Genomic DNA, 24,121 nt, shown 5'->3' on the forward strand with positions numbered 1-24,121 from the left:
CTTTCTTCTGGCTTTTTATACGTGGAAGTCACTGAAGCCTGCTCTTGCCCTCGGTGCTTGAGTGTTGTTGAGTCTATTCAGCATTGCCTCAGGAAATGCAGACAGGCTAGGATTATTTATGCTGGGAGTGCAGGATTTATGGATAGGTTTTGTTCCTCCACTTTGTATGTTGTACAGTGGCCTAGCTCTCTTTTGACAAGGCCTCAGGTTTTTTATGAGAGCCAGCTCTCCTCTTGGGCTTTCATGGTTTGTGACATCTTGAGAGTTGTGTCGGCTTGCCACTTGCCCTGACTCTCAGTAAATATCTCCACCCGCATTGGTGGACACGAGCTGCGAGATTATTGCAAGCCTCACTGCCTGGCACATTTGGAGATCCAGATGTACGGAGGCTAAGTCCACCCAGCTCACACCATAAACTGCATTTGCAATGGCCATCTAGTCTAGGATGCAGGGGACTTTGAGGCCTGCATCAGCTACTAGGAGGAAACTTTTCTTAGAGAGTGGAGAGGAGGTGCCTTCTTCTCCAAGTCTCTCACTGGACTGACATAGTATTTTCAGCCACAATCCTAGTTTCTTTTAGGATTTACTTATGCTTAGATATTTTAAGTGGCATTTAACCACTATTCTCATGCTATTTTGTGGCTTGATTGTTTTGCTCTTGGCCAATTTTTTCATACTTAATAGAAGTCTTTTTCAGGGGGGGGAAAGGGCACTAGTCTAAATTTTTGTTCTTCCTTACATCCTCAAACAGATGGACAGACAGAGATACTAAACTTAGTCGGGGAGCAAAAGTCTGCCTGGGAAATGTATTTGCCATGATTGGAGTTTGCATATAATAATACCATTTATTCCACCCCAAGGAATCTCCCCGAGAGATCATACAAGACAGTGTGTTGGCTACACTCATGTTTAATACCAAACGTTTTTTTTTTCCACAGCTGAGTTTGTTTTTTACTTAGCTGAAGTTTGTCAACAAATTTGGAAGGAAATCCTTCAAAAACAAGAGAAACAATGCAGGAATACAAATTGCTATCAGCGAGAATTCTCTGTAAAAGGAGGTGATTGGGTCTTGTTAACGTTCCAAGAGGCACAAATTCAAAAGAAGAAAAAACAACAGAAACTTGCTTACACCCAACTGATCCCAAATATTATGATCCTGTTGCAGTTATAAAAAGTTTAATGCAATTAATTGAAATTATCCAATCATTGGCGGATTCACAATGCTTTTCAGTGAGTTTGCTGAAAAGGTTCATGGAAAGTATTCCTACTAACACAGTAGTGGAAGAGACGTCTCTTGTTGAGACAATGGAAGAAATATTGGTTCTGTAACAAATATTGTTTCACCAAGATAAAAACGCTTGGCATGGAAATACACATCACTGATACTTGGGATACTCTGCTGATGATGCAAAATGGGTCACTGAGGATTTTTCAACAAGGAGTATGTATTGGCTGCCTATCTTGAGGCTTTACAGATGAGGACAACTTATTCAGAAGCAGGGGGATATTGTAACACACCAGAACAAGACAGAAACAAGTATCACTTTCACTTAGTTATTTACTTATTTATTTCCAGTTTTTCCTTACTTTCAAAAAATTTGATATTAGGAATTTTGGATTAGAGGTGCAGCTGAGAAGATTGGGGTTAACTCAACACATTTGTCCAATTGCTATGTCTAGTGACACGTTCAGGGTAGATGGGCTTCTGATGATTTGAGTCGAGTACAAAAGTGGTGAGCTACGATAATTACACCTCCACTCACATGTCTCTCCAAGCGCCTAAACATAGGAGTTGATAAATAGCTGATCTCATTTTATAAGTATGGCTTTTGGGTGTGAGCCAGCACTTGGGAATTGACAGCAAAGCAACACAACCATAAGGTGGCATTAGTGTGAAGGGTTTATAGGTTAATCCTATAAACAAGTATACCCCTCCAATGATGTCATCAATATTAGGCATGCATGACTGTCATCACTAGGGGTAGAAGGGGACAGTCCCCAGGCTCTCCTTCACATTTGGCATCCCTCCTCACCTTCCCCATGCAGCCACAGCCCCACACCATGTGGCTTTCTTTTTTCAGCCACACCAAGGAAGCCTAGGTACAGCCACCTCTCTGCTGCCCAGATCATAGGGAGATTGTAGGCCCATGCCCTTCCCAAGGAGTAGCCGACTGCAAGGAGGGGACCGGCCAGGCTCACTCTCATGCCTGTTTTGAGCAGCTGACTACCTCCTGCATCAGCTCCAAGGACCTCCACCCACTTTTGCAGCCTCACCTTGCCCTTCTCAGCCCCCTGACACTCTCTGTCACACATTGCTAAACTGCCTATGCAATCGTAGCCCATTTGGAAGAGAATCTAGCCCACCATCTACTGAAGAGAGTCCTCATTTTCAAGAAATAAACTGCTATGATGTATGAGAGAAACCACCAAGACTGTAAATACTAAAACCCAAGGCTGAAATACATCATGCAGAGCATGAAAAGCTCATAGCATCAACGGACCATGTAGAGCCTGAAATAGCCAATACTGTGACTGAAAATACCAAACCATGCCAGAGTGAGACTTAGAGGAGAAGGGGCTGTTCCTCCCTTCGTTGAGAAAGAGCCTCATTCTAGTTGAAACTGCTACAGATCCCCTGCAACCTAGATTGTATGGCAATCAAAGTATGCACCATGATTGTCCATATACTAGCCAAGGTTTGATGAACCTACTTCCTGTCAATTGCCTCCATACATCTGAGGCAGTGACAGTACCTTGTGTCCAACAATGTATGTGCAGGCCTGTATAGAGAGAGGAACAATGTCCAAACTGCATACCTGTAAGTGAGGCTGCACCCTAAAAGACCATGATGAGTGGGTGCTGTTTTTCTCACGTAGATGGTAACCTCCTGAATGTGTTCACCCCCAAGTGCCTCCCATAGATGGTAACCTCTTGAATGTGGTCACCCTCTACAGCCAAATTCGCCTAGATCCAGTCATGCACCTGACTCCTCGAGGGGGCGAGTCCCACGGTCCTACCCACCCCTGCTCTGCCTGGAGTGACTGAACTGCAGTCTTGCCAGCTGAGGTCCAAGAAGCAGTTGCGATCTCCTGAAGACCTTCCAGAAGAGAACGCAGACTGAGAAAAGACCTTGCGAGCTCCAAAGTTGATCAAACAGCAGCCAGAGACTTGCGCAACCTTTGAGCAGCTCCCACAAACAGGTGCGCCCTGAGGAGCAGCACAGACGGGAACCCTAAAACGTCCGAGCAAAAGCAAACCTGGAACTTCAATGCGAGCTGAAGGAGGGTCTGAAAAGAGGCAATGGCACACAAAAGGAAACAGAAAAGAGGCAAACAGAGTGGCAGGGGGGCTGAAGAGAACAAAGGGTTTCTTAAGATAATGGCTCTTGAAGGTTCATCTGTGAAAAATACATTTTCAGCTTCTTCTTTTACTCTTCCTTCTCTTTGCATTTTCAACCCTATAAGTTGGTTGCCAGGAAGATTGACAAGGATTCATTTTATTCGAACCTAAAGAGTGAAAGCTTGTGGCCTCCAAGACTTTCTGAAGGAATTCTAGAGTTAGAGGGGATATGACCCAAAAATTTTAGGGACCAGTGAAGCGTCATGTTGTTCTTCAGAACAATACACTCCTAATAAATTAATGATCAAGAAAGAGGCCCTACTTAGAGACCTGCTAATAGAAACCAGACAATTGATGTTGTGAGACAACTTTAGTGTTCAGAATTGCTTCCAACGTAGTTCCTATCTAAGTAGGGACATTGTGCTCTAATCTTTTCACGCAAAATATTGTTGCAAATCAAGCCATTTACAAAATAATTCAGAACACCAGCCTCCTGACACTTTAAGACTCGCAAAACCATGGTCCACATGCCCTCAAATATGTCCACATTTCTCGAATCTATTGCACTGCACGGACTAACAAACTAGTGGAATCAAGCTATTGAAATCCGCAGTCGACTGGTTTGGTGTTTAAAAGTGGTTAAAGCCTGTATACTTCCTACTTCCATGGTTTCCCTTTCCTATATGTGGTGATTGGGTAAAGAGGTCATGTGCTTTTCCTTTCAAGCTGGGTATAGCTGGCAGTTGTCCTTTACACTATATAATTCCTAGACTGCAACTCAAGTAGCAATGCTAGTTTGGTACTAAAAATGTTTGTACATTCCTGAAGTCGACTGCAGTGTGTGGAACTCAGTTGATAGACAAGTTAAATGACGTGCCATAACTGGGAGAAGGTCAAGATAAGCTTCACCTTCAGGAAGAGCTTGACCTAGAACACGATAGATTTCTCTCAGGAATAAAACTTTCCCCATTTTTGGGGTTTCTTCAGTACCTTCTTCCAAACAACACTGTCCGGAAGTGGCTTCATCTGCGGAAAGAAAATTTTCTGCAGCCTGCCACAGGAACCATTTCAAGAAAATCATTTCAAACTGCCCATACAGAATGCTAATTGAAACATCTTCCTAAATTTCATCATTCACAAAGAAGATTTCCAGTACAAAAAGAGCGACTTTATATCTAGTCCTGTTGAGAGATTTCATCATTCAGAATAGCAGTATTATATTTCACAGTTTACTCCTTGCTATAATACTTATCTGATGATACTAAGGTGACCTCATAAATAAATCCTCTGAATTCAAGCCCCCTCCTGTCCCTCCCTGCTGCCCCCGCCTCCCTCCTCTCCCCTGCTGCCCGTCCCCTGCTTTCCCTCTTCCCCTGCTGCAGCGTGCTCCCCTTGCCCCTCTGCTTCCCTCTCTCCCCTCCGCCTCCCCTCCCCCTCCCCTCCCCCTCCGTTGCTGCCCCTTCCCTCCACCTCCTCTTCTCCCCTCCCTTTCTGTCCCTTCCCTCCTGCCTCCCCCTTCAGCGTCTCTTCCCTCAGCCTCTCCCCCCTCTCAGCCCCTCTCTCCCCTTCAGCCCTCCCTTCATCCTAATTTTTTCAACGGATCTTCATTTTGTTCAAGTCGACCTTCCACATTCTATTGGTGAACTACAACTCATTCAGCCGATCCTCTTCTACTTCCACCGGCTGTGAGAACATGCACATTCTCTAAAGACGAGCTGCTGCAGCTTCAAAAGGATGGTGAGCTAAAGATCCACCACCCTCTTTACACGCATCCACCGGCCCCATTCCTCCAAGACTTAGGCTAGGGACTGGATGCTTGCTACCGTACTTCCAAAACTCAGACCCTGCCTTTTAGATGTTTGATTGTCGGGACGAAGTTTCTTTCAGGTGGCGTTTGATTCTTCTAGCAACAAGTGCAATGCTCGAGGCTAGCCCCTTGGCACTTGGTTCCAAGACTATCTTTTTCTCACCCTTCTCTTCGACCCTATAGAGGAGGACAAATGGGTTACTTCACTCCTCATCAAGTTCCCTGGTCTGCCTTAGGTCTCCTACCAACTCCGTACCATGACCAGAGCTTATTTTGGGTTGGTCACAGAAATCCCCTCCCGCCTTCCTTCATTTACACTCTTTTGCAAGGAGGCTATCGAGGTCTGAGGGTGTTCCTTTAGGGTCATCATTATAGACCCTAACATATCCGATGACCGCATTATGCTCCAGCATCCAGATGTTGGCAGAGAGTCTACGTTGCGGGTAGGCATGATCAGTGCAAATATGCAAGATGTTTGGGCATTTTGCGAGAGATTGCCCAAAGAAGAAGAAAAGGCCCAAGAAGTCTTCTAGTGTGGCCTCTCATTAGAGCACCCGCCCAACACTTGATGCACGTCATTGGCCTTGTTGGGTTTTATCACTAAGGGGATTGCTAGACTTTTGAGTATTCTTCATTACCTGGGGCTTGATGGCTTGGCTATCTCTTTCAAGGCCTTGGATAATTTATGAGAGGCATGACTCTTCTTGGGATCTTTTGGCTGAATAAGATTTAATTGAGTCATACTCCCTAGATGATGTTCCCTACTCTCCATATGGACTTGCACATGATTTGTTGGATACTTTTTGGGAGATTTTAGTGAGCATTCCAACGTGGCATATTTGGAGATCTAGATGCACATAGGCTCTTGATCGCTCTAGGTCCACCCTTCTCGCACATTGGCTAGTATTTGGACAAACAACTTACACATATTGACGACCACTTGGGTGAGCATGCACCGGTCTTTTCGTTCAGGATCTGCTAGTAGGATCTCTTTCCACATCCCTCATTGTCGAGAAGTTCAAGGGCGAGCAGTTCCCTACTTGGCAAACTAAGATGCGGCTGCTCCTCATGAAAGAAAATGTATGGGATGTGATTGAGGATGATCGCGACCACACTACAACAACGGATCTTCAACAACTCAAGATATGGAAGCAAAAGAACAAGACCAGCATCATGCCAACTTGGTTGATGGAGAGAAGACCCCAAAGGAGATTCCAGTCATCGACCAAGCATTATCTACCAATGTCACCCTCACAACCCATATGTATTCTAATTTCTCTGCCTTAAGGTCCTCTAGTCCCTCTAAAATTATTTATGCTTTTGTGGCTTTGGAGTCAATAAGGATACTCTGCCCTGGGTAGTCCCCCAAAAAATGATTGTATTGGGTGTTTACTCTTATGGCTAAGTGAGACTTCTACCCAGTTCAGAGTAAGGCGGGGTCACGAAGGATGGTTCTCACTATCGGTCACAAGCTGACTGAGAAGTCACTATCACACGGGAGGTGTTGGATAGTTGGACTTCCTCTTTGCAGTATTGCAGTGGAGGGGGATCGGTCTACTCCTTGCGTGTTGGGTCTCACACTCTTTGCTCTGAGGGGGGATGTTGGAGAAATCATAGTTAAAGAGTGCGTTCTAAGTATGTACTAGGAGCTAGTTCATGAGTCTTTGTGTGAGAGACTACCATGTGGCATGTTGGAAGTTATTCCATATACATAAAGGTACTTGAGTGTGTGTGTCCCACAGTTACACTGAAACGCGTTTCAAAGCCCAACCAGGCCTGAAATGCCGTTTCAGAGAAGCCCCAGATCCTTCAAGGTCTGAAACGTTTCAGGACCCTGAAACAGCTGGCTGAAACGTTTCAGTCAGTCTGAAACGCGTTTCAGAGTTTCAGAGCCCTGAAACGGGCCGTTTCAGACAACACAAGCTGCTAGGTCTCCAAAATGACACGAAATCCACCGCCAGCCCCGATTTTGGTCTTTTTGCTTTCGATTTTGGCCTCCTTTCACTCCTTCAGCCTCATACTCTCTCCATCCTCAAGGTTTTCCGGCCCTCCTTGAGCCCCATTCACTCCTTTGCTCTTCTTTCTCTCTTGCAGGCTGCTTCAGCCCTCCATCATCATCTACTCCCCTCCAGCCCTCCTTCGGCCCCCTCTTTCAGCCCCTTTTCTAAACCCCCCTCTTGCTGACGTGGCGTTTCCCCGTTTCAGCCCTCCCAAAAATCCCGAAACGTTTCCGTTTCCGTTTCCCCTAACTGTGATGTGTCCACTCTATATGAGTGTTGTACTTTCACCTAACTGTGGTGTGTCCAACTCTATATGAGTGTTGTACTTTCACTTGTCACATCAATCAACACAAGTGGAGCTTTCGGTCATGAAGGTGATTTCCTTTGGTTCTTGCCTTTCTTTCCATTTTCCCTCCTTTCCACCTTCTTTCCGTTCCTTCAGGATATGGAGGGACATCCGCAAGGTGCAAGGCATGTTAGCCACCAAGGTCCCTTGTCAATCTTGGAAAGCCAGTGTCAAAAAGCAGAAGATGATCAAGAGCTGTGTCCTGCCCCAAGAGCATTGAAGGTTTGCAGCTCTAATTTCAGAGCTAAGGCCTGTCATAAAGATATCCCCTGCAGATTGGGATCTCATAGAAGCCTACTGTAGCACCCAAAGGAGTGTTGTACTATACAGACCACATCCATCTGTCAAACGGCCCACTTCTTTGCTGAATGAAGCACCTAAACATAGCCATGTTTGCTAAACATGCACCCAGGCAGACATGGAGAGTAGCGGCATCCATGCAAATGAGGATGCACTACTTGAGATTCAACATAGGGGCACTAACGTGCGCAGGGGAATGATTAGACACCACATGAGGAACAGCTCTGTCTACTTTGCAATCAGGCAACATAGGAGACAGAGCAAATGTCATTCTAGAGTGCATCGCAGAGTCTTCCATTTGGGACAGATCTGACATTTCATCTCATCCTTATAGGACACATCTGTCAATTTCCTCTCACCACAAAGCCACACAAACAGAATGAGCACATTAGGGTTGCTCCCTGTCTTACACATCAGGTTTTCTATTTTTGTCACATGCACAAGCGCGGGCACATGCACATACACATACACATAATGCTTTCTCTGCACACACATGCACACAGAGACACGAACAATCAGGTATGTGGAACACACTACATATATACATTAGTCCCCCATTATGCATAGTATTAAAGTGCTTTACAAAAATTTCAGCTAAGATATACTGTTGCATCGATCATAATTCAAGCTCTATTTTTCATGGACTGATTATGTTTCGTCTAGATGGAGAGAAAAGGGGTTGGGCTTGGCTGGTTTAATAAGCTCATTAAGGAAATTTTATATTTTCTTTTCTGTAGATACATTGAAACACTACTCCCATAGACAACAACCACAATCGTAGCACATATAATTTGGATACCGCTGCAACATACATGTCTAGCACACAACAAACCCAACTCGTATAAGCAGTACTCCAGATCTCTGCAAATCTTTGCAAAGACTGCTTGTTTTCTTTTCTCAAGATTTCTGTTTGCCTCCATCGATTCATCACTCCCTTCAGAACCTTCCATAGCCTGCTCCAAATGCTGCATTGTGATCCCAATGTAACAATGTAACCAAATCTTCGTTTTAAAAAATTTCAAAAAGTGGAGAATAAACTCACGGGCAAGACAAGGCTTTGCATTTGGAAACAACCAAAACTCTGTGATCAACCAAACATATATCACATAGAGTTTACCTTGATTCTGAGACTGTGCAAAGTCTGGGCGTGAAGCTGGATTCCATCACTTGAATTGTATGCATGATCATATTCTTTGACTTTAATCTGTGGACTTGGAACAACTGCCTCATATTCTGATGCGTCTTCCAGTGACCAGATCTAACATCAAAGCCACATGCCAAGACTTAGTTTGCCAGCTCAAACAATAACTTTGACTGATGCGTTGCAATGTTCAGGTAATTTATAATGATACCATGCAGAAAATTTCCAGACCTTTGCATCAAGCAAGCGCTCTAAAGAGTTGAGATCTCGAAGAAACTCGGTATCAGATTTGCCTGCATCAGCAAAGGTCACAGCACGGATGAATTTCATAAAAGCAGGTAACTAAGGAAACTTTTATAAACCGACTGAATCATTAAATCTGTAGAGTGGTTGATTAGTTGTAATACGAACACAGTTCGAACAAAGTGACATATCCTGTCTTTAAACAAAGCACCAAAACAATATTTGGCAGAAGTGCACAAAGGAATTAAAGCTGGCACTCCAATCTTTAAATGAGAAACTGATACAATCATCGATTTCTGATGGTACAAATATTCATACACACACTGAAATCCAAAATTGAGCTGTGCCAAAACTAAAAAGAGCCGGAATACAATCCATGTGTCTCTATTGACACATTCTAGTCATAGGTCATCCATGAGTAATGTAAGCTTCGTGCAGAGACCAACTAGGGTCCCATAGATCCCTCTAGAACCTGTCCAAGATCTTGCCACTCTTCTCCCCTACTCCTCTCCCTAGACACACCCGTGGGTATTGTGATGTAGCCTGATGCATGACACGGCGATGAGGGTTCCTCGGATGGGACAGGAACTCATGAACCTATGTCTACTCTCCTGCTGCTCTGGTGTCCCTAGAGAGAGGACTCAGGGTCCAGAACCCAACAAGCATTAAGTCTCATGAGACTAGATCGCAGTCCAGTGCCTCGAGGACAAAACCTGCGGTGCATCGCTGGTCTAGGTAATGAATAATCTGACTTAAGTCTAGATACCCATGAGCAAACAAGCAATGGTATCTGCTTCAAATCTTGTAGTACCTAGGGCATCTCATTAGTATATGTTGTATCTCCACCTCGTGCATGCCACAAAGAGCATAGTCTCACATCTCTACAATGTCACATGGATGCAATCTAACACCCCGTCTTGATCTAGAAAATGTGAAATGACGTTGAAGTGCAGGTGTCCTGGTTGCCTAAATGAATCCATCGTCACTCACATGGAGAAAATGCCCACTGTACTATTGAGCTATCAACTATTTATTACATAAAAGAAACATGGGGCACAAGAGTCAAACAAAGATTTTGCATCAAAACAATACTCAACCTAAGAAAAAAATGGCATCCAAAAACATTAACTACGTAGAAGAGCAGACTTTTTTCATTCCTTTCTTAAATCATAGCCGTTTCAAAGAACTGAAATGGTTAAATTGCTAACTTGAGAGCTGACAGCACACTCACAAATGTTTTGAGTTCACTCTTATGATATTCAGGCTATTCACGTCATTTCGAGTTGTCATATATATCGACATCTAAACCTCGTGTAGAGTGAATGCAAAGGTCTAAGAAACTACGATAACTCCATTTGTTCTTCATAAAACATTCGTAAGGATATATTCCTATGGAATAATTTTGGATTTTAGTACATACAGTCTTTAAAGTCATTAAGGTTTAGGACAAATAAACTACTGCTGCAAATATCCTAGCCTGATAAGTTACAAAGAACAATTAGAGAAGTCTTGAAAATAATCACTTAGCTGCAAGGACTAATTAATTCGAGTCCAAGTCATCGTACATAAATAAGTACATGGGACACTATGAAATGCTCCATTGGATACACAGAGGTGTAGGAAGAGGGAGGATGGACTTCTCCCCATCGCAACAACAACGTCGTTGAGAGATTTCACTCCCCTTCCCAAGCTTAAATTCATGAATAGAAAAAAAGGAGTCACCTAAGAATACAGCACAATCAGTACCCATGGGGATATCAATGCTTTGTTGGGAGGAGTCCCTATACACAAAAATAAATCATCTTAGAAGAAAGTTCAACCAATAATATGCCACTACAAACTTTTTGAACTTCTATTTTCTCAAACCATTGACTTGTCTCCCAGATTTCGGCCACGAAAAATCAAAATGTAAAGCTGATTTCTCAATATTTAAGACTCTGCATCAAAATTGTGCATATCTATAACTAGAAACTTATCAAACAAGCACCCTCTTGCGATTTCAGATCTTCCATATAAATACAGAGTGTAGTATAACCAAGAGTTCAAGCAAGATCAGTATATGCTTCTCTTCTACACGTCAAGAAGAGTTCGAGGTTCCATATGTATAACGTTTTTTCCTTAGATACAGACCAATAATTGTTACAGACTTTCAATCTAAACTCGGACGAAATATAGGGAAAATGACATAATGCTTGTCATTATCAAGCATGAAAGTATTGGAAATGTGTTGTATCTTGCAAGCTTACCTTTTCTTATTATTGGAGAAGCCGTCATGCCAAATATTCTTGGCCTAACGGATATGTCAATTCCAAAATAGTATTCCTGAAAATTGGGCAACATATAATTAGCATGAATGATATCTTAGCACAAGAACAGCTTCCTTTTGCCACCATTTTCTAGAGTGTCAATCTCCCCAAAACAAGTGTCACAGAAAACGTTGCACTGCAAATGTACAAATGATGGTAGGTGTTGTTGATCTTATAATATTGAGAAATTAAGACCTGAGACAGAAAATGTTCACTGGATGCCCACATTATGTTATTAAACAGAAAAGAAAACACAAAGGTTTACACGTATCCACTTATCATTCTTCTTCTCTCATCCTAGGTCTTACAAATCAATTTTGGGGAGTCCCACGAAAAATAAAAACAAACATCGCCTCATTTTGAAGCTAATAACTCGAGGCTGAAATAGAAGCCGGTCTTTTAACATTGAAATGGAATTCTACCAACGCTATGCCAAAAATGTCCCACAAACTTTGTATCACTATCGCTAAAATTTATTGTGGTATTTCATGCAATTTGAAGACATATATCCATGAATTGTGATGCAATCATTGACACTGAAGGTTGGAATAAAGTTAGCAGATTCTGTAAGCCTATAAACTACAACTATAGTAATAGGCAATCCACGATTAAATCCATAGATGTATGAGTCCATTTCCCGGGTAAAGGCTGAAGTAGTCCAGCAGGTCTGAGATTCAGTTCTCTGTTTTGCTGACAAAGCTTACAACTCTGCATATAGAAGTAAACATCCTTCCATAGTCCCTTCCTGTTCACACCCTCATAGGTTTTCAATAGCCCTGTGTTACCTGCTAAAGGTGAAGAATGCAACTCCTGCTGTACCAACAACTTGATAACTGAGTTTTCAACAACATAAATCCTGTCATGGTACCATATCAATCCATTATGAAGCTTATAATTTGGATGGTCAAGACAGCTAGGGTGCTGCAAATCCTGAAATAGTGTAGCAGCTCTTGGAATGTTGCTGGAGCATTTGTGAGGCCAAAGGGCATCACCTTGAGCTGGTATAATCCAGTTCATTCCTAAAGGGTGTCTTTGGCTCTTCCCCTTCTTTCATCCAGAGTTGATAAGAACCAGATCTCAGATCAATCTTTGTAAAGAACTTCGCGCCCTTCAATTCATCCAATAAGTCATCTATTGTAGGTATAGAAGATCTCTTCTTTACATTGATTTTGTCAAAGCCTATGTAATCGATGGTCACCCTGTAGGAACCATCTTTTTGCCCGACCAAACGGACTTGTGAAGCAAACGGAGATTGACTTTGGTTGATGAATTATTTGTCCAGAAGCTCCTTAATTTGCCCTTGCCACCTCATCTCTTTCAGCCAATAGGGTGCCTTGTTTACTGGTTTCGACCCTGGTTCAAGAGCAATCTGATGGTCTATATCCCTTAGGAGGTAGGTGTTGGAGAAGGTCAGCAAAAACATCAGCATACTGCTGTAGTAATTCTGCATGTCTTTGTCCTCCACTACCAATCCATTGCCATCTTCTGTTTTCGCCAATTGAATGGCCTAAGATCCACAACGACCCTTTAGGTCTCTTGCTGATCTTTGGCTCTAGCAGCGTAGGTTATTGAACTCCCATCAAAGTTATCTACTTGCCGAAATGCACAAACTTCATTATTATGTTGTCCAAATCCATTGAAAACTCACCCATAGACTTCAATCTTTCACAGCCCAACATAACATCAATGGTCCCATATCAAGGACAAACAAATCTGCACTAAAAGTATACTATCTGAAAGTTGTATTTGAGTGGCCTGACAGCATTGATTACTAGTGGAATGTTCACCATTGGCCACCTCAACTCTAAGACGAGATGCTCCAATGTTGTTGGATGTAACCTTACTGCTTGAATAGACCTAGAATTGATGAATTGTGGGTGCTCCTACTATCTACCAATATATGAACATGTCTGTAGTTGATACAGCCGTTGAGCCTAACCCTTAGAGCCAATTAAAGCCTCCAGAGAAATACTGTATAGAACTGATTGAGTGCCCTCTATACAAGAATTTCTTTGAATCTCCATCATCGCAAAATAATCTTCTATAATTTCTAGATTCCATTGTTGGCAAGCTCTTTTGCTCTTTGCATGGAAGTTACTATGTGACACTGAGTCCCCGAAGCCACCCCACCTCAGTCAAGTCAGCTTTTTGGGGCCTTGAAGTACTTCCTCACCTCCTTCTCTTCATTCACACAATCATTAAATTTGAGTCTGCCAGTATCATGCTAAACTTGGCCTTGCATACACTTCTATGCTCCAGAGTCCACTTTGCTCCACAAAGCAAACACTGATTTTTTCCTCCTCAATAAGAGGCTGAGATAGTTGCTTAACCACCTTCTCCAGACTGGTAGCTTGAAACATTTCTCATTAAAAATCATCCCAAGTATCATGTACTGAACCCCCTGTTGTAGATGCCTCCACCATGTATGAGCATAGTCTTCACAATGAAGCACAGCAAACTTTATCCCGTTTTGAGTACAATGAAAAATAATCTTCCATTTTATTTATCATTCCTTCAACTGGCTGGGTGAACCAGATTTCCCTTTGAACTTGGAAAGAATGACCTTATCTTTAACATCTTTGCCTTGATGTGAGTCTCTGATGATCTCACAGTTTGTACGTATTGTTTGAAAGTGAAAGTTGACCTACATAGAGCCACAGTTTCAGAATTGTTACTTCTGAGAGCTGTAACCTGTGGATGGACATTTGCTTTATGAGTTGATTCCCCAAAAATATTATGAACCTTCTTGGTGGACGCCTTGAAACCCTCAGGTTCAGTTCTAACTTCAAACATTGGATGCAAACAATTCCTAAAATGATTTGTTCTGATCTTGACTGATAGCCTCAATAATAACAAAATTATTACCCTAACGCATTCCCCTTTAATCCCAAACCTAAAAGAGCAATGCCCCTAGCCCTGATAGTCTCCTCATTTAAGTCTTTCTCAAGTATAGGATGTGATTCAATCATCTCGTGTTCTTTTGGACTGGTTTCCCGATTTCTTGTTAGGCATTACATCTTCTGAAATCTCTCTTTTCTGAAAAGGACTAAATCTCAGTATAATCCCTAAGTCAAGCTAAGCACCGAGGGGAATCAATTTTGGAAATTACCTTCAAAACCCTATTTTTGAAAATTCACAGTTTTTTTCCTTCAATCCACAAATTAAAAACATGAACATGATTCAATAAAGCATGAGAAGAGATCATGATAGGTAATCCCCGAAAGTTTTGGAACTTGGTTATCTCTTACCGGGCCCCAGGTGTTTTATGAGGGTGAGCCTTCTTCTTGGGCACTCTCGGTCCGCCGGCAGGGCACATTTGGAGAGCCAAATGTACTGAGGCCTTGGATGGCACCCAGATACACCCATTACAGGTGTTCACGGGTATTTGGTCTGACACAGTTCACACTTTGATAGCCATATGGGCTAGCATGCAAGGCCCTTCACGGGCAGCCTCTTCTAGAAGGACTATATTTCTTCGAGTTAGGAGAGGTTCTCCCTTTTTCTCGGAGGTTTCTACCGGATTGAGATGGCACTATCAGCCTCAATCCTTTCTTTTTGGCTCTTGAGCTTTTCGTGCATTGCATGATGTATCCCGTATGGAGCTTGCTCTAACAGTTTTTCTTTGATACTTAATAGAAGTCTCTTTTTGCAAAAAAAAAAAAAAAAGTTTTGGAACTTTGCTAGTATCACATTGAAATGACAGTAATGCCGGCCAGAAAGGGGTTTTTGCATAGAAATCAGGTAAACCTGATCCAATTGAAATGAAACTTGGTACACCCATTGGAGATCCTCGAGAGACACACTTATCAAATCTGGTCAGAAATTGATGGGGTACACCTTCTTATGCTAGCTTTTGTAGGTAATTCCTGGCACCATGACACATGTACAAAAAACAGCTCCAAAAACAGAATTTTGCAGCAAGCACTAGTGTTCTGGACACAGGAGATCATCCCAAATCCAATGATGTAAGAAAATCTAAATTCTGGCAACTCTCGTATTTCGACAAGATTTTTGGCTGACATGTGGCATCTCATGATTGGATTCACTTCCCACGAAATGATTTTGCATACAGGCATGGCATAGACTCAAGATTACATGCTCCAAATTTCAGTGATAAGACTCTGATACCAAATGAAGCAGCGGCAGTCCTGACTCCAGCTGAAGACTAGTATAGCAGGAGGTCAGGCTAGGAAATCCCTAGAGCTAGGGTAAAAATATCCAATGGAAACCAACTCGTGCAGAACAGTTAACAAGATGTACCTTTTGACTTGGGAAAGAATTGAGTCATGGGCTGGACTCACAACAGTAGCATGTGAAGCTGCACATGGACAAAATAGAAAACTCCTTGTTGAGTTTAGCTTGAGCAAAAGACTCAGCTGTACAAACTAAAGATTCATTTATGAGTGTATATACAAATATGGGACAGCAAGGCCTTTCTCACACCCATGCCATAAAGTAGTGGGTGGTCTCACACATAGGCCCTAAGGTCTAAGCTACCATTCTAGGAGCAGGTTAGTAATTTGTAATGACCAAATCACCCCAAGGATGAAATAATAAACTCAATCCATAGTTCATTACTACTTTCCCAACAACAGTACATATTAATTCACAATAAATTGCCTTGTAGTTTTTCAAGTCAACGTGGAGGATAAATTTTGTAAGGTCCAAAAGGAAATTTTAGGTAAACCAAGATATGCAGATTCATCGACACTATTTGACCCAAATCAATCCAAACCAGAGATTTTTATTATATCAAGCCAAATTTAAAAACAAAGTTTCAACCACGTTATTATGAGCAGAGCTATCTATGCAACTGACCATGAGCAGATCAATAACCAACTAAAAACATTCCAAGAGCAGTATATTCAAACAGCTTCCAAGCCATGTCCAACTTGAAATATATAGGTAGTCCATCTACAGACGGGTTCCAGAATTTCTAAATTACACTGATTGATTATGTGGCAATGTTGAACTGCAGAAGCCATCTCAATATCTCTACTATGCAAACTAATTATTTGGTATATCAGTTCTTAACCATTCAAATCTCAGATTCACCAAGTCTTCATCCTGCTCATCATAAGCTGCTGCACGGGTTTAGGAAGCTTACAACGTAAAACATAGAAGATAAATCTTAGTTTCCCAAAATTGCACACAGGGGAGTTTATATGAAATATGCACAATCACACCTTGATCCATCCTTTCAGCATCTGCAATACATTCTTTAGCCCCTGCATTTCTTCATTCATTTCCACAACCACAGAAAATTTTGCTTTATATTAAAAAATTGAGGCAAACCTCCATGATCCGAGCATATGGATGGCCTTTTTGGCAATGATGGCATTCGTCAAAAACAAGCACCTTGATTGTCTCCATCTTAATTAAAGAATGGCGCAAAATATTGAGGAGTTTTTGAGGTGTCATCACAAGAACCTGGATCATGGAAAATAGGAGAGCATAAGTAACATGACCAGCTTGCTTCCATGTAACATTAAAATGAACTTGGATGGGACAAAGTAAGAGAGAAAGAACACAAAATTGTCACTCCTACTAGCTCCCTTCTGCCTCCCTACAGCCACCCTCCTCTGCCTCCTCCTCTCTTTCCACGCTGCTTTCCTCTCCCTTCTCCTGTGGCTTTTTCTGGTTGAATCGCTTCCTCCCTCGCCCTTTCCACCTGGCTTGCAGCCCGTTTTGGGTTGTCCAACCCCCCTATGTTTTGACCTCACCTTGAGCACCTTGCACTGGATTTTTGCATCCCTTTGCTTCATTTTTTGCCAACCCTTCCTCTGTGTGTGTCTTTTGCTGGCTGCGCCTTCTCACAGCCAGTGTTTGTCCTCTTCAACAGCTCAAAGCCCATCCCAAGGAATTGCTTCTTCTCCACCCACCTTGGGTGCTTTTTGCCAGAGCGGTTGCCTGTCCAGCCAGCCCCCTTCCCCCCTTTTTCCTGCCTACCATTTCTCCCCCTTCTACTGATTTGCCCCCTTTTCTCTTCTCTCAGACCCTTCTTGGGACTGGTGCAAGCCCTATAGAGCTCCTCGAAATTCAGGGCCTGTAGGGCTGTGTCAAGCTTCCCTTTCCTCTCTGCTTTTCCCACTCTCATCTCATCCTCTCTTCCCATTCTTCTTCTGATACACATCTATAGCTAGAGGTTTATCTTGGACCCCACCTACACAGCGACATTCCTCAAGGTCATTACCAAATTCTAACCCCACCTATGGACTAGCCTTTGCACCAGGAAGATTTCATACTCCTGATGATTGGTGGCCCACGAAGCCCTACCCATGGGCTCGCTGCTGGAGCAAATGAGGAGGCATGGGACCTTTTACCATTGCAACGCTGGAGACTTGGAGACAATTGTCATTGTTTATGGAGTTGCCCTTCAGCACAAAGGATTTAGCTGTACTCTCTGAGTAATTGAGGAGGATCCTACAAGTCTTCACTTGGGGTGTGGTGGTGTTGGAATAGATTGGTCACCTCCCCACCCATGAGCCCCCATATGAGGAGAACATGGGGAAGAGGGATGGGAATAGCTGACATGCGGGCAGCAATCTGGCTGCTACGTAGGCAGTGCACATGCTTCTCAGGTTAACTTGCGGGCACTCACATGGGCCAGCCAGGCCATTTGTTGACTATAGTGATGATCACAAGGCCATTTGTTGGCTATGATCACAAGGCCTACAAAATTTGGAATCCTAAAGCACGCAATATCATGACTAGCAGCAATGTAATCTTTGATGAAGGAGGAACTCGTTATACTACACAACAAGATACATCATTCTATCCTATCACTCAGCAAGTGGTAGAAAGAGAGACTAAACCACCTATTTGCTGAAGAGCCTTCATGAAATAAAATCGAACCTGTAAAGGAACGTACCGAGATGGTTTTATGAAACATCAAAGAAGGTTGTGTTATTGATGAACCCTCAACCAATGAGGAAGGGTTCAAAAGATCTACAATGGTACAAAGGGCACATAATAGGCTCAATGTGAATCATGTTAGAAATGACCCAACAGAGGGTACACACAGCGGAAGACTTATAGTAATGCCCAGGAGCTCACACAGTGTGCGGTGTGGGTGTGGAATCACAAACTTCTTTACTTAATGTGCGTCGCATAGATGTGCAGACTCATCAATAGACAATGAACCAACCAGATAGAGAAACCACCAAAATATATTTCCGTCCACAAATATGGACACAATACAAAAGAGACAGATCCAGAGTCCCACCAATGATGTGGTCCTCTGATCTTACCACAAGGTCCTCCTCCTATCTGCTGGCTATCTCTAGACTCGAGTCCGCGTGCTCCACCTCGAGCTTCTGTAGACTTTCCGTCCAGATCCCTTCCATCTTGCTGTCTTTGCACCAGCCGTGTAGGTGTGGAATCACAAACTTCTTTACTTAATGTGCGTCACATAGATGTGCAGACTCATCAATAGACAATGAACCAACCAGATAGAGAAACCACCAAAATATATATTTCCGTCCACAAATATGGACACAATACAAAAGAGACAGATCCAGAGTCCCACCAATGATGTGGTCCTCTGATCTTACCACAAGGTCCTTCTCCTATCTGCTGGCTATCTCTAGACTCGAGTCCGCGTGCTCCACCTCGAGCTTCTGTAGACTTTCCGTCCAGATCCCTTCCACCTTGCTGTCTTTGCACCAGCCTAGTTGGGCAGCTCTTCCAGCTCTCAGTCTGCAGCTCCTTGTCACCTTCTTCACCTCCTGATATATAGGCCCAAGAGAGGATTCCTTGGCTGCTCCAATCTGCTGGTTCCTGCTGCTGCAAGTGATATGAAGTGAGGCCTCAAGGACCTCCTTTTATAGGGCCCCAAGGGCTGGTAAAAATACCAACCAGCCTGCAGCAGACTGGCCGACCAGTCTGTGGCTGGTCCAGCCCTATAAGAGCTCACAACCTGGGGCTTTTATGGCCCAAACTTCCATGGCCTTTGGCCCTCCATTCAAGGCAGGAGTCCAGCCTATATAAGGCATGCCTTCTGCCCACTGACAGCCATATTTGCTGCTCCACATCTGCGCCTGCACATCCTGCCATAACTGTGCCTCTGCCAGGCCCTCTCCCAGTTCCGTACAGAGCCGTACACCCTGTAGATGTCAGCGCCATGTGATTGCTTTTTATTCCAGGTTCCTTGTGCTGGCTACTGCTTCGCCTTTTGCTGCTGCAGATCCATCCTAGCTCCAGGTACCCTCCATCTCTTTGATTCTTGCCCACATGGCATCCAATCAGATGCCCATGTGACAGACACTCAAACCCTAGGTTCACCCCCCGCCCCCATGCTCTCCTCATATGGGGGCTTACAAATGGGGAGGTGACCTTTCCAACAAATCATGCATTATGGACCACTATGAAAAATATATCGAGCCTAAAATATATGAAGATACCAAGGATAAAATCCCAACTGGCAGGAAGCCATGAAAGAGGAATATGATAGAATCATACAAAATAAACTTGGGAGTTAGTAAGACTTCCATCAGTGACAAATGTGTCTACTAAATTAAAAGGAAGAGTAATGTAAGTGTGGAAAAGTATAAATCCAAGCTGGTTGCAAAGGGTTATGCCCAAAAAGAAGGCATTGACTATGATGAAACCTTTGCATTAGTAGCCAAGCATAATACTATCAGATTGATAGTAGCCCTTGCCACTCATTATGGCTGGCCTCTTTACTAGATGGGAGTTAAAACCACTTTTCTAAAGGGTGATCTAAAAGAGGAAGTCTATATGGACCAGCCACATGGGTTTGAGGTTAAAGGCAACAATAAAAATGTTTGCAAAACTGTTAACAAGATGTCCCTTCTAATTGTCATCCAAACAACTAGCACAAAGTGGGGCAGACACATGGTACGCACGGATATCCACATGGTTTACTAGGCACAGTATTCAGATGGACAGGCTCCGCCCTTTTCAGTACAGCACTGACGCACCCCCTGAGTCGACCCCGTGAGACGGGATTAACCGTATCATACCGTTCGATCTCCTCCAGCTTCATACATCTCGGACTAAAGGGGGGGGGGGGGGGACCAAGAGCTCCCCATCAAGTCCCAATTCTACCGCGACCACTTCCTGAGAGTATCGGAGGAGGGATTCATCATCAGACCCCAGTATCTCGAAGACAGAGGAGTCTCGCATGCACTAAGGATTGCCATTGGACAGATGCACGTTTCATCCCATCAGTTGAAAATCAAGACGCGGAGAGCAGCAGGCATACCCAAAGAGCAGCGGATATGTATGCTATGCACACTAGGAGTGTCTGAGACAGAGGAGCATTTTCTATATACCTACCCAGCCTATTATGAGATCAGGGGACGACACCGGTCTCCTAAAGTCAACCTATGTTTAACGTATTATCTTAATGGATTCATCACTCACATGCTCATTGTCTATGACGTTGTATGGTTGGCATGGGCATCATGGAGCACGCGCTAAAAAATTTCACATGACAAGTGCCCTTACCTAGCAATCCAAATTTGCATATCATGGTACACAAAGGATACATAAGGCCACCACCTTCCAACTAAGTAGTCATTGGATTTATTAAATCTATGCTTTGGTCTAGGCTGCTTTTGTGCTTCTGCATAAATTCAACTTGTTCATTGATTTTGTGGTAAATCCAAGTTATTTTCAGACATTCTTCAACTGAGCATGAATTTGAAGTGATTTGCTATATTTTATACCGTTTTAGATTAAAACAGAATTCAGCCAGTTGGATGCAACTCAAGACCATTAGTAGTAAAATACTGAAAGTTGGATGCGAGCCAGGCCAAGTTTCAGTTTGATGTGGGTGGTCTTCAATCAACACTTGTAGAGTTAGCACAAAGTCCTGGGTAGCTCGCCCATATAGAAGCATTTGTGATCTACCAGTGTACCTCAAGTAAAACCTAAACCAAAGCACATGCATCAAGCCTGCTAAACCTTAAAATAATGTAGACATACTTAGGAATATGAGATACAATCAATGAGTCGAATCATTGATGCTTAAAGAACATCCCACATCTTGGTAGCTCTGCTATCTACCGTGTCATATTCCTGTTGGTCATGTTCTATGTGTGCCTTGGGAAGTGTGTTTCTACGAATCTCATCTAGACACAACCTCAGAGTTTATGTAGACTCTAAAATCATCACTACTACACATGGAGAGGGAGCTCTTGCACTGGCACCCTAATCTCCATCTGAAAGTTTGTAGGGAAAACTGAGATGTGAAACACATGCTTACAATTACACATCAACTATAAGACCAATTGGAACAGTAGCATGTTTCCTGGAGTAGGAAAGTTTACAAAACATTATGCATACTTGCTCTCATCAAAGTCTACTACAAAAGCCTTTGAGCAATCAGTTGTAGAGATGGTCAATAAAGCCCAGCTTACCCGTTCTCTAGTTCACTACTTACCCCAAAAGGTTATAAAAGCTAACATCGAATCATCTCAATACTATTGAAAAGTCTGAAGCATTCCACTGTTATCTAACAGCAAAAAAGCAATGCCTCTCTTAAGGAACCATTGAAAATTCATCAAAATATCTCTTATGATACTTTATATGATGCAACTTTTATGAAAGCAAAACATGAACCAGACAAATCTGCCTTTACATGTGAGAGAGATGAGTGATGATCGAGAGTTCAGCAGTTAGTGCAAGTAGCACCAACCTCAAAATTACGAGTGTCATCTTCCCACTTCTGTCGATGCCACCAGCCCCTATCATTCTGACCACAGTAACGACCCACCTTAAGGCCTGCAAGTGACTCAATTACATTTGCTTGCTGCATCCCCCCCCCCCCCCCAAAAAGAAAAAAAAAGAATTAGTTTGCTTCAATAATGAGTAGCAATGGTTCTGTTTTCAAGATGCACGTACAATATGAGTACTTAGAAACACAAATTCTTTTTCAAAACATACACATGCACGTTGCAAGCATACAAACTCTCTCTTCCATTTTCAGACCTGGGATACGGCCAATCGGGGTTACAGTGGCGCTCGTCGCGCACCAGATAGCTAACAGAAGGACACGATGGACCACTCATCCAGATAGCAGACATCGATCTATCACAGGCTTCTTGCCTACACTACCTAGTCCATCATTGGGTGTATCCTGACATTTGATCAGACAGCATCTCCCATGGGGATGTTGATGCCAGAGATGTTTTATGACTAGGGTGACATGTATGATGATATCATTGACTATGTCCACACAGTTTTCTCTAGCATGGGTTAGGATGCTCCCTTAGTAGCTCCACCCTTTTGCTTGTATCAGGTTTTCTATCAGTTTCATAGACCCATCGGTCTTTAGCAGACTTTAATGAACCTCTCTCTCTCTCTCTCTCTCTCTCTCTCTCTCTCTCTCTCACACACACACACACACACACAGAGGTAATGATATGGACAATTCACCTGACAAAAGAACCAGAGGGAAGAACAGAAAATACAGTTCAATCTGGAGGAGCACCCAGAAGATCAGTGACCAGCACATCAAAGCATGTCTTACCACAATGAAAGAGGTCTCTAAAATGCAGGATGCAGACATTGAGAATTTGCAGAAAAAGATAGGGGAAAACACTGAGGAACCATGCGTTGGCTACAGAGGAGGAGATGAGTACATGGAAAACTGAATGCAAATACAATTGGAAGAGATGACCAAGGTATTGGATGCCAAGACCAGCCAGCATGCCTTGATGATAAAGGAATTGGAAGCTAAAGTCACCAACCTGCAAGCAGAAAACACGGTATTAAAGACACGTACCCAAAATGGAGGAAGGTGAGATCCAGCCACTTTTGAATGAGGAGCTGAGTATGCTCGAGGAACAAACGAAAACCCTCCAAGCACAACAGGGGAAGGGAATGAATGCATGCAAAGCACTAGAGGAGTTCAAAGCAGAGAATGCAAAACTCAAGGACATAGCAGCCCTACAGGCCACCATGCAAGGGAAGCATGAAGAATTTTCTCAACAAAAAATAGAGGGGAAAGCAGAAATGGAGTGGACAGACATTGTCAAGAAGGGCACTCAGCCCCAAAAGGGAATTTATTTCTGATGCCTTGGAGGAATGGAAAAGAAGAAATAATGAAGCATTGAATGTCCTTGACGGATGCCTAACAATGGGTGACACCGAAATGGCAGATGCCGAGGCATTGCTCACCAAGATGGGTGTCAAACACACCTTTAAGGGGCCTGGAAAGTGGGCAAGGCTTACGCACCAACGAGCCCATGGTAGTGAGATCACCAGATAGGTCCACCTTCATGAGCATGAGGGCAACATTGAAGGGGACAAGGACATATCTGGATGATGATCTCAAGCTTTTGCCGCAAGAACATTGCAGAGAGGGGATGGTTCGAGTTATGGCAGCAAGACACGAAGGGAAATGGGCACATATAGGGATGGCAAATGCATCATACCGGACCCTCCGACCCCCAGCGATGTCCAGGTAGAATTTGATTGTGCCCTTGATGCAGTACATCTGAGTCACTTGTATCATGAGCTACCGACCTCCCTTGGAGATGATGCAGATCTCACCTATGCCATAGACACTCTTGTTTCAGTGCTTCGTGAGGCCGCAGCAGCCAAATCATTCTTTACGACCCAACCTGCATCATGCCCCCCAGCTGGGAAGATGCCACAGAACCCATTGTA

General features: G+C 43.3%; 1 protein-coding gene across 1 annotated transcript in view; it reads right to left on the minus strand.

Moving 5' to 3' along the window:
* LOC147895860 (endoribonuclease Dicer homolog 4-like) overlaps positions 1-24,121 on the minus strand; it is a 92,491-nt gene that overhangs the window by 58,424 nt on the left and 9,946 nt on the right. Inside the window, exons 3-9 of the mRNA XM_087382432.1 lie at positions 22,146-22,259; positions 16,778-16,912; positions 11,423-11,498; positions 9,165-9,226; positions 8,910-9,050; positions 8,605-8,757; positions 4,249-4,390 (exon numbers count right to left, since the gene is read on the minus strand). Of these exons, the coding sequence (XP_087238558.1) occupies positions 4,249-4,390; positions 8,605-8,757; positions 8,910-9,050; positions 9,165-9,226; positions 11,423-11,498; positions 16,778-16,912; positions 22,146-22,259 (823 nt within the window). The remainder of the gene's footprint in view (positions 1-4,248; positions 4,391-8,604; positions 8,758-8,909; positions 9,051-9,164; positions 9,227-11,422; positions 11,499-16,777; positions 16,913-22,145; positions 22,260-24,121) is intronic.

Source organism: Dipteris shenzhenensis, chromosome 12 (assembly GCF_047967505.1).
Source record: "Dipteris shenzhenensis isolate YYH24624 ecotype China chromosome 12, Dip_SZ_1.0, whole genome shotgun sequence".
Classification (NCBI taxonomy): domain Eukaryota; kingdom Viridiplantae; phylum Streptophyta; class Polypodiopsida; order Gleicheniales; family Dipteridaceae; genus Dipteris; species Dipteris shenzhenensis.